At 40.5% G+C, this 11,589-nt stretch overlaps 1 protein-coding gene across 2 annotated transcripts in view; it reads left to right on the top strand.

Moving 5' to 3' along the window:
• The first annotated feature begins 618 nt into the window (after window positions 1–618).
• Window positions 619–11,589, top strand: part of iglon5 (IgLON family member 5) — a 115,834-nt gene continuing 104,863 nt past the window's right edge. For both annotated transcript variants that reach the window (XR_013787392.1, XM_079469940.1), the window contains exon 1: window positions 619–1,045. Coding sequence is in view for 1 of the 2 variants with exons in the window: in XM_079469940.1 (XP_079326066.1) it covers window positions 985–1,045 (61 nt within the window). In the remaining variant the exon portion in view is untranslated. The remainder of the gene's footprint in view (window positions 1,046–11,589) is intronic.

Genomic DNA, 11,589 nt, shown 5'->3' with positions numbered 1-11,589 from the left:
ACTCCACACCTTAGATGTCTTGAATGGCACAGCATCTGCGACATATGACAAAGTTTCTGTACTACAGTCTTCCTGTAGCTCAACCGGTAGATCATTACGTAACCACGAGTGCAAAAGGTCAAGGGTTTGATGCTCACATGGGGAACACACATGAGAAATGTTTACTTTGAATGCACTTGGGTCAAAAGCGTCTGCCAGAAATGTAGATGTAAAAACGGCAACTCAATCAAAAATGACTGATATCACACTTCCATGCAACGTTACTCGTGGAAACATTAATCCAAGATATTAAATCAGAGGAAAAATGTAGTACATTAGATCAAGTGTACATTATTTGGGAAAATTCCCCAATGCAAATCCCCTCTCAACAGAGAACTATAAAGCCCTAACGTGCCGAACACATCCTCTCCAGTACCGCAGTACACGCTCCCTATAAATCACCTTATATTTATCATAGCGCTCCAGTTATCTCCGCCCCGTACGCGCTCACCATTGGCCAAGTCTCCTCCTTCGCGCACCGCCTCCTTCCTTGCCCACCCGCGATTGGTGGAGGGGATTTCTCCTTGAGCTGTCAATCAAAGGTTTCTTTGGTGCACGCTCTCAAACGCCTTTACTGATGCACAGTGATGCTGAACCACTGAGACCATCAGCTTCCCACAAAACGTCTGTGCATCCCATTCAGTCCTTCATCCCGACGCATTTTGGATTCTTCCGTGCCGAGTCTTAAATTCCGCGTGTTATTGTGCACAGGCATTTATTTGCGCGTCCTTTGGCACTTCAGCAGATTGTGTTTGGTCTCCTTGCGCAGGGTCACTCTGGAGAACCGACCCGTCTTGAGGCACTCTTTACGCACTTGGAAGATTTGTGGACTGCGGACGCGTGCATAGCGCAAAAGGAGGAACGGTTTATGCGTTTTCCTGCCCGCGGACTGTTGCTGCAAGAACTGCCTCGTACAAATAACAAACAGTCGGCGAAACTCGAACCATGAGCTGCGCAATGGTGCGAGGCGCGCTCGCCGCTGCGCTCCTGGCGTTGCTGTGGAAAGGTAAGTTGGAATTCCTAAAGCATTCCTTAATGCGCGCTCGTTCCCGTTTCATTCTTCTGCTCGGACCTGGAGCTGAATACAAATGCGGCTCCGGGGGTCTACCTGCCAATGAATCACGCGTGCGCGCGTGTGTGTCCACGCAAGGGTTTTGTTATGTGAGTGTTCGAATAGGGACAAGTGCGCTCCACAACATACGAGTTCTGCATATCAACACTTGGAGAAAAAAACATCAAGACGGCTTTTCTCTCTCTCTCTCTCTCTCTCTCTCTCTCTCTCTCTCTCTCTCTCTCTCTCTCTCTCTCTCTCTGTGCGTGTGTGCGTGCGTGTAACAAGTCAATGAGATTGATCCATTTTTACCATACTGACAAATCTTTTTTTTTTGGTGTCCGATATGCAAAACTAATTTTGTTTATTGTTCTATTTTATTAAAACAACAACGTGATGACTAGGCTACAACCTTACATGTAGTATATTTAAAACGTCATTTTTAAACAATAACATTAATTATATTTGAAAGGCATATAGGCCTATTAATCAAATAATGTCATTATAACGTTGGATAAAACTGTACGGCGCGTCCTGTTGAATGACTGTAATGCTGTTGTTTGGGTGTTGTTTTAAGGAGAGCCAGCAGATGGCATTGATCGTTTGAGCTGATATTCAAGACCCCACAAACATTAAATATAAATATTGGTTAAGAAAATAAATAAATAAAAGCAGGCAGGCCTGCTTGGCACTTTTGAGCATAAGGATTTCTCCAAAAAGGCATGATGCAGATGCACGACGGGTACATTTCTAAAACAAAGTGCTGATGTGAGAAACTCTACAGTGATATTTCACAAATGTAAAATGGTTTTACTCTCTTTCTCCACTTTTTCACATTCCTGTTATAAACACGAAGAAAGGCAGACGTATCGCCGGCTGATTTGTATGGATTGGGCGTACTGTTGTTGTATTATTGATCTGTCAGAGAATGTTTGGGCATCTGGGGTGGAATAATAGCTTTCAGTGTGATGTGAATTGAGGAATAGTTGCTTTGAAATGATATTTGATTCCACTTTTTCGGCGCTGAAAACAAGTTTAATCATTCTTACCCTGCAGGGATTGTTTTTTTCTACATTGGCACCAGACGGGGAACGCTATCCGTTAATCACCGTCTCGTGTGTTCATGCGTATGTGTTAATTGAATGTCTCCTGTTGGACTTCAAAATAACTTGATAATCATCTTGGATTTTCATTAGTGAACGACAATGCGGACGGATCAATGTTTGAACATTTTGGCGTTTCTGATTGCAGCTCTCCGTTCAGTGCAATTTTGTGGAAAATCTGAAAAAAGAAATATTTTTTCATGACCGTCATACAGGATTGGATCATCGGGTGAAAGAGCATAAAGCGTTCTTTTAACAATGCAAATGAAACATGGTGGATGTGCTGAAGGACACGCGGTGTGCAAGGGAGCAGGAGTTTTTAATTTGCGTGTCAGCGCGGGTGTCTGGGTTGGTGGGAGGATGCATCGAGCGAGACACCCCGAGAGTTTGTTCTACTACAGACTCAACACTGTTGATGATGTTTGCTCAGGGGAAAATCCGTCTGAAACTCATTATGGTCTTTTTCTCACAATTCAGCAGTTCTGCACAAGGGAAATTGATTCCTGCGTCTGATAATTTGATATGCACTGACCACATCATTTACACTCACTCGACGTGCAGGCTCTTCCATTTGTGCCACATTGAATTTATTTCGCTCTTTGTCAACAGCTGCAGTTTCATAAATGCATCAACTTTGAAATGCGAAATCTTACAGATTCAAACTTCTGTTGCTTCGGATTTCTGTATCTTCTGTATAAGTTGTGGGTTCATATCGCAGGGATTTAGATTTCATATATAAATGCTGCCAAATGCATTCGTGTTTTTGTTGACCTCTTACCTGCTAGGGTTCCGCATCACTATGTTTGGGCTCTCGGTCCGTGAATCGGTTTGCACTTTCAGGGTGCTGGTGTGTCTTTCGGGGGTTTTGCTGGCAAGGCGTGTTGCTGAAGTTAGCAAAACGGCGGAAATCATTTTCAACACCTTTAACCTTCAAACCCCCTTAAGCATGAAAAGACTCTCACAGTTCATCTCTCATTTGTACTACAGTCACGATCCCTTTTGAAAACAGAAATACACACAAAATATTTTTATTAAAGCATGACATCACCTTTGATTTGTTGGTCATCTGATGTCATCGCAACAGAATGTTTTTTTTTACATTAAAGCGTAGGGTCCTTGTTCTTAAAATGTGTTCGGTTCCATTTGTTCTGTCTGTGTTGTTATTGGGATGTATTCAGAAATGCTGCAGTCGGCGTTATGGGCATCGCATCCGTATCTGGAAGATGTTTTGTTCTGTGCCCCGGTTTTGTCCCCTTGAGCTGGTCACGTGACCTACACATCAGCGGCACATGCCACTGCCTTTCCCCTTGACCCGACAGAGCTGCTTTCAGAAGCACAGAGACTGCTTGATGTATCTGTATGTGGTCTTGCTTGAGCTTCGATAGACTGCGGTCTGTGAACAGACTGTTAAGGACAAAATATCAAAGACATAAATTGATTATGTCTATTCATCTTTTTGCGATCGTAAGCCATGAATGTTTAAATGTTGTAAGACTGATCTTTAAAAGGAGACAGAGACGTTTGTTTGGTCTGTTTTTAGTCGACTCAGTCTGAATTCTTTCACTTTATTAACTTCTCCCTGCAGGTCGTTTTTCACATTTTACTTTTTGGGTCAAAACGCAGTTCGCTTACATCATCATCATCATCATCATCCATTCGTTGTAGCAGCAAATGTTAAACTACTGTAATCATTAGGGATGCACCGATATGTACATTTTGTCTGATAACATTAACCGATGATTCTTTAACATTGGAAGATACATTGGCCGATAAACAGTATGTAAAGATTAATATAAAATTCCCTAAGACTGAAACAAAAGGCAAACAGTGGACTGCTTGTATTTGATTGCATTCAATGCAGAAAGCACAGTAACAGTTAGTTCTCTTTTTTCCCCTGAAAATCTAAAATAATATTTCTCAGGTCTCAAGACAGAAAGCCTTCAGACAGCAGTCTGATTCAAACTATATGCTTTTGTTCCTATAATGTACACATTCAGAAATACTGTACCTACATCAACAATGTTTTGCTAATAGCCGTAAGTGAATGATCACGACAGAAAGACAGAACTGTACTGGATTTGAACTGTGAGCATTGGCTATCATTTATCGGCCGTATCGGTATTATCGTGAATCCATAGTAACTACTGAAGTTGAATATATCCATTTTAATGTGTATTAAAAGTTATTAAACACATACAACGCTCGTGTGTGTGTTGCCGATGCATTGCAGAAGCTGTAAAGAAGGCGAGCGGCTGTCGAGAGATGATGAGAAATATACCATAATATGTGTGACCGTGAGCGTGCAAAGATGCAAATCACACGTCATCAATTGCAGTTCAATTCCACGCGGACGGATTGCTTTCATACCAAATGTGAAGCCGAGGCAGCCCCGTAATGACAGAGAATTGATGGTGATTTTACAGAGATCACATTTTTTTTGTTCTTGCATCTGTCTTTTATTGCTTCTATGTGTTACTATCATTACATTCAATGAACTAAATGAACAAACATAAAAGAAACTCAAAACTAGTATTATTTTTTGGTACTTTCTTCTGTTTGGTTGTTCTTTTGTAATTGCTTCTCTTTGCACAGTTGTTATATCTTGCTGAGTTTGAAATGCAGTTTCTCTCTATCTGGCGATCTCTCAAACATAATCTGTAATAGAAATGCAACAAAAGCCGCTGTTGTGGACTGTTGTACGTTTGTGTAATGTAAAATCAAGCAGCAAAGACTCTCTTCCAGAGATTTACATTAGACAAATGTGAGGCGCTTTTAAACTCAGGAAAGCTGTTTTTAGGAAGCCTTTTCTGCACCGCGTATGAAATAATCTGGAAACTAAACTGGAAAAGATTTGTTGCAGAATGCTGTACACATTTAGGTTTGATTCACTTTCAATGTGTTTGCTTTGACTTTGTGGTTGTTATGTTTTTTATGCATTTACTTTCATGAGTAAACGCCACACCGGCAGCGTTCATTTTACAGTCATAAACTTGGAATGATTTTTAATAGGGCTGCCATATTAATGTCGTGTGATTAATCACAGCCTTAAAATGTATAAGCCCAAGCTTCTGTTCAATTCTATGCAAATAAAACAAACAATATATCGACTATACATCCACGTTTTATAATGTTTGTCGAATCTTTTGTCCCAAAGTAATGTCATTAAATACTCCTTGTTTGTTTTTTTCTGAGCAAATACGCACGTGATGAAAACAGGAAGGATGGAATGAGATCTGTGATTGATTGACAGATCAAATTATTGAGCTTCCATACATCACAGAAACATGTGATTTACTCAACCTCCCCAGAATCGATGACATTATCACGTCAGCCGAAGACGCGTTGACAGGTAGCAGTTTGTAGGTGAATCACATTCGTTGAGCTCATTACAACGTGCTGTCACCGCTAATGCCACACACAGGGGGCAGATGGGTAAATGTGCACAGCCTATGTTTGCTCATCTCCCTCTTCCCCTGCTGGACCAAGATCGTTGGCTGGCACAAAAAGAGCAGCGAAGTCCAACCGCTGCCAGCCAAAACAGATGCCATGTCTTTCAAAACTGGCTCTCTTTTCAAATCCAATCTCGCAACTACAATGTGTGGCTCTCCAGGCCTGGCCCGTGAACCTTCTTTGGCTCTCTGTGTTTTTTCTGGAGCGGCGTGGGTGCTTTTCAGCTTTCTGTCTTGTTGCCGGTGTGATGTCCATGAGAGCGGTCTGGTGTCCGGTGGGACGGGGCCGTTGACGTAACGGCAGCGCCGGGGTGGGCTGATTCACTAGATTAATGACGAGTCACCGGGCCTGGAGCCCGGGGTCGGTTCTGTGATTATTACACCTGCTGGAAACAGGAAAGACAGATGGCGTTTTTTTTTGCGATCGGGTGATCTTAAAATGTTTTGCTGCGGCAGGCGAGCCGAGGCCGATTTGTAAACATTTTCAGGGGGAGTTATAAATATTGTGACTGCTGAAGCGGTGTTTATTTGCACGCACGTGTCTGCATTGTTTTACCACCCAATTCAATAAAAAACAAACTATGCAATGTAAGCACGGCCAAACAAATTGTGCTGAATGCAGTTTGCATTCCGTTATTCCCCATCTCGCCGGCCGGATCCGAGTGCTCGGGTGTTGGAAATGCAGCAGAATTCCATGATCTGGCATACTTTACTGGACCTGTACAGCATCACCACTCCACCACTGCCGTCTAAACACCTGAATCTGCTTATTAAAATTGAGAAACTACACAAGACTGCCCTGGACATCTGGATATATTCCCATTCCAACACTCTTCTTCATCATTCCATCATCAGTTTGATGAATTACATGCTTCTATGATCACAAGAAAATCCATAAATGTCTCACTATATTAACAAACAAAAATAAACATCATATTTTTTAAAGATTAACCAAAAATGTAAATCTCAGATTCACAACATTTGGAAGTACATCATTTGACTTCAATCCATGTAAAGTAACCTTGAATTTTACGTTTCAACGATAAAACGGTAAAAAAGCGTTTTTACGTAGAATGCTCAAATAAAGTTCACACTAAAAATGCTTGTTTGTTTTCAGACCAGTGTCTGGTCAAAAGGAGACAAACCCAACGATTGGATTATAAATGAATATAGAGAAACATCGACCTTTCCGTGACCGGCTTTTGATAAATGAAAGATGACAAACTGACCGCTTCAACTGTGACCAAACCCGCAGGCACAGAGCTGGTCTCAAATGAGCATCTGGGCTTTACCCAAATCCTTCAACATCCAAAAACACTGTAACATCAAAAGTTTCCATTCTATATACGCGTATAAAAAATAATGAAAGCTTTATCAATGAAACAGGCTTCCAGGGTTGTAGAATAGGTTTCGTGAGCATCTTTAATTATCATCTCTCTTTCTCTTCGTCACTCTTCTGCAATTCCCAGTTCAACTCATTCACATGTCCATGAAGACACGACTTCACTCTCATAATAATAAAAAACCTTCATGTTTTATTAAACACGGCATGGGATTATTCAAGAGGTACAGGCAGAAGTAAGTGGGGTGAGAAGCACGCAGTCCTCCCTCGCAAATATTCTTAGCACACACGCAGTCATGCATGGCATTAATATGTGTCCGCATGCAGGCTGCGAGCACGCGCACGGTTGTAGCCCTGCACCACCAACAAAACAAATTCAAGCATTTCCAGTAGAGAAGGTGTTGTGGTACATTAACAAATACACGTATTTATACTACAGCAGAGAGTTAACCATGGTGCTTTAGTGATGTTAATAATTTTAGTAAAATGATTCAGTTTTGCTCACTGCCCCGTAAGTCACTCTGTTGCATAGGCGGCGTGCATTATTGAAGCGTATCTGCTTGGCCTTCTGAATCGAAAATGTAAGTGCAGAAACACTCGAGCTTTAAGTAGGCCAGATAAATGCAGCTTTCTGAAATCTACCATCAACTCTGACCTGTTATGGCTCAGATGTTGCTCTGTCACGGATCTCTTAGTTGTTTCGTTTAAAGAATAAATCATTTGTTTATGAAGCGTTTATGACTTTAACAAGTTTACGTACAAAAAGGTGTAAAACGGAAGTTATTACTACTTTACTTCTTCGTTTGGCGATTCATCTGTCTAATCGCCTCCTTTCCGTCGGCCTACTCTGATCTGATTGGTCAGATTGTCTAGTCTGCTGTGATTGGTTTACCGCGTGCAGCGTCGCAAATGAAACGTAGGCGGGCATTTCACCGAGTGTCGCAAATACGACACGGAACTGAAATTTGAACGACAGACGACTCGTTCGGTGAGCCAATAACTTTGATATTCGTTCACTTCCGGCTATACAACCCGGCAAACTGGTTACATTCACACACAGCAACATTACACACTGCATGACATGTCATTTTAAGAACATTGTAATAGTTACTCTTTAAGTGTCAACGTAGTCTCAGATGTTTCTCCTGAAATAAAAACAAAATAAGAGTGTAATGGTTGAAACACACAAAACGAAAATGTAGATTTTAACGGTCAAATCATCTGGATTTGGGTCAATTTGATGAGAAATGAGTTTTGACAAATCTGAGCTCAGTTTGACACATTGTTGACATCTCTTCTCAAACTCTGACCGCAGACACATTTGTGACATTTATGACACTTCAGAAAAATGAAGATTGAAGAAATCTTATCAGTTTCTTTTCTTTCTAAACCTACACAATGCTAAAAAAACAGCCAAAGACGACTGTTGCATGTGTCCATTTAACAACAGTTAAAAACAGGACAGATTGAATTCAGTAAGTGTAGTAGGAATATTTGAACAGATTCACAAATGTTTGTGCCAGTGTTTCATTCGTTGACTGATATGAAAACAGAACAAATGATATAAAGACTTTAAAAGCAATATCTATTCAATCCCTCCCCAACCATCTGATGTCTTTGTTGATCTCCATTTGGGATTTCATCAGCCAATATTGATGCATATTGATTTTTCAGTTAATGGTGTTTTAATATTACATTATTAATCGATTGGCAGCGCAGGTTGATATTCATACAACTCATAAATATCTTTTTCACAAGGGAGAATCTAATAAGGCTGTTTGGTGAGCGTGCGGGCGATGTTGAAGACGGGCTGAGATTGGAGTGAGCTTTCTGTCCTGGGGGACCTACAGGAATGAGGGTCTTTGCACTTTCCCTGTCCTCATTATCTCAGACAAGGTGCTCGGCCGGGAAGCGATGACAGCGGCTTCGAGGCTAATGCCACCCGTGTCTCCTAACAGACACACGTATCTTCACATGTGTAACACGGCAGGAGAAGCGTCCATTAGACTGCGTCTGCAGAACATATACACAAAAAGGCCTCAGTGCACAAAGTTAATGGCAGTAATTTTTAATGTTGAGTTATTACAGCACAGCAGACCTGTAATGAAAGTGAAATGATGGTTATTTTGTAGCAGCGGGTATGAGGACGGAACCTCGTTTCTTTCAGTAGCAGCTGCTTGTGTTGCTGTTCTCACACCTCATCTGTTACAACTCTTGCTAAAGAAACCAAATGAACCATTTTGTTTCAACGTTATTCTAAAGTCGTTGAAAACACATTATGTGTTTGCTGCCAAAAAATCAGACACAGTGTGAATTGACACAGTGCCAGAAAATGAAAAGATGAATCATTATTTACTGACCTTCATGTCTTTTTCTTCTGTGGCTTATGATGTATTTTGTCCTTTTTGAGTTTGTTTGAGTATACGACTGCAAAAAGAGCATCTTTCTTCAGGCAGACCCTCCCATCCTCATTGCATCACCAACCATCTTTCACTCTCTTTTGTGGAACCCGAGCAAGGTCAACATGCTAAATAAGGGGTTTGAGTCCCACCTCTGTCTCTGACAGATGGTAGCGGCGAACCCTGATGCTTCGCTCCGGAGGAGGGCAAGAGAGACAGAAGAAAATAAATAAAGCGGCGAGAAACAAAAACACAGATCGATAAATATTTCAACAGGCGCTTCCCTCACACTCTCTTCCTCAAGCAAAGACTGAAAGGAAGTAGAAAGGGCAAAGTTACAGAGAGAGAAAACACCAGACAGGAACAAGACCAGCGCAGGTAAAACACAATTCCACATCACTCGGCTTGAACCAGAAACAGGACACTGGCTTGAGACAGAGAAAGATGAATGGACTAAACAGAAAAGTTTGTAAACAAACACTAATTTAGAGAACAACAGATGGCCTGTGTGTGTGTGTGTAAAAGTGGCATTGATCAGCAATAAATAGGATCGATCGGGTAGCAAAACTATAACAAACCATTTGGACGGAACAGTAGGGTTGTATTATATACTGTTATGTAATATTAACACCAAAATTGGATTCAATCTTTTTGACAACTAATTTTCTTTCATTTAGGACTGACCTAATTCATCTAAAGTTAGGCACCTCATTTTTGACTGAAAAGAAGTATACTAAAGTACACTCGTATACTTTAATGTCTAAACAGAAAGATTGTTTTCAAATGCATTTATTTGGTGCAGTATGGAACAGAATCACACTATCAAAGCTTACAAATCACTCGAAATGGTATATTATCCTCAAATATTGAATCTGATCTTTTTGTTAAACTTTTGTTCTTTCATTTTGGACTGGTTTTGCGTTTCTTTTTTGAACCGGTTAATCATATAGGCCCCAGTAATGCACCTGTGGTGTTCCCGGTAAAAAACGACAGGTTTTGCACAAAATAAAAACATTCCAAAACAAACTTTCTGGTTAAACATTAAAGTAGGTTAGTGTTTTGTCATATTTTATGTAATAGTGCGAATGAAATGAAATGCGAACCAGTCCTTAATGGAATAAAACAAGTTGACGCAAATATTGAATCCAATATTCGTTGAAACGGGTGATTTATAGGCTATCTTTGCTAGGCGGGTTTTTGAAGCCAGCACAATGCTTTCATTTTTGTAAGGACAAATAAGACAACCTGTTATTATAGTTTTTTTATGAAACATCACAAAAATCCACTCTTAAATAAATCCATTTATTTGCTCTGTGCAGCTCCAAATAAAACATAATCAAATGAGATAAAGTAGCTTTCTTATGTATCGTGTAATGTATTCAACTCAATTTAACAAACATCTCCAGTAGAATTTTGAAGATCTTGATAATAAAATGACTCCCACAATGTAAGATTTTATTTATTCCGCCCACTTCTATACACAGTTTGTTTACACCCTAAACAGTTTTGCATTATCTCAGCGTCAGTATTGTGTGTTACGGAGGTAAGAAACTTTATATATTCTTCGTGTTCAAATGTCAATCCATCCAGACGCGACTCCGGACAAGAATATACCCATTTTTCGTGTCAGTGAGCACGACCTTTTTTTAATGTCACTCAGCACGACTTACCATACACAGACTGTGTGTGTCTCAACATTTATATATTTATAACCTGATATCAAAAGAATTCGTACATATTTAATGTGGCGAGCAGGGCGGGACGAGAGCTGCGAGGGAACGGTGCGAGGCCGGTGATGCGAGTGTTAACAACCAAAACAACGATATATGGCTGCCCAAATCCCGCCCTTAAACCTAACATCACAGGGGTAAAGTTAAATCACAAAATACATACCAATGAGATCGTAGGAAATAGGAATTCACACGAATGAGCTTCCTTATAAAATAGGTATGAATTCTCATCAGATTGCGTAGATATATATTTATACAGTACTTATCAAAGATATCGCATATTAAAATACATTAGAATGAAAATTCGAGCAGACTGACACGAAAAAAGGGGGGAATTCAGGTCAGTGAACACAAATGAATAGATAACAGTTCGTGACACTGTCACAAATTCCTATGAGACTGTGTTGGACACTAACAAGCAGGTGCTTGTGTGCATTACACTGGTAATGAGTGGCTTTGGCTCTTTAATAAAAACA

This window comes from Barbatula barbatula, assembly GCF_947034865.1.
Source record: "Barbatula barbatula genome assembly, chromosome: 12".
NCBI lineage: Eukaryota > Metazoa > Chordata > Actinopteri > Cypriniformes > Nemacheilidae > Barbatula > Barbatula barbatula.
Note: the sequence above shows the minus strand (reverse complement) of the source record. Positions and strands in the feature narration are given on the sequence as shown.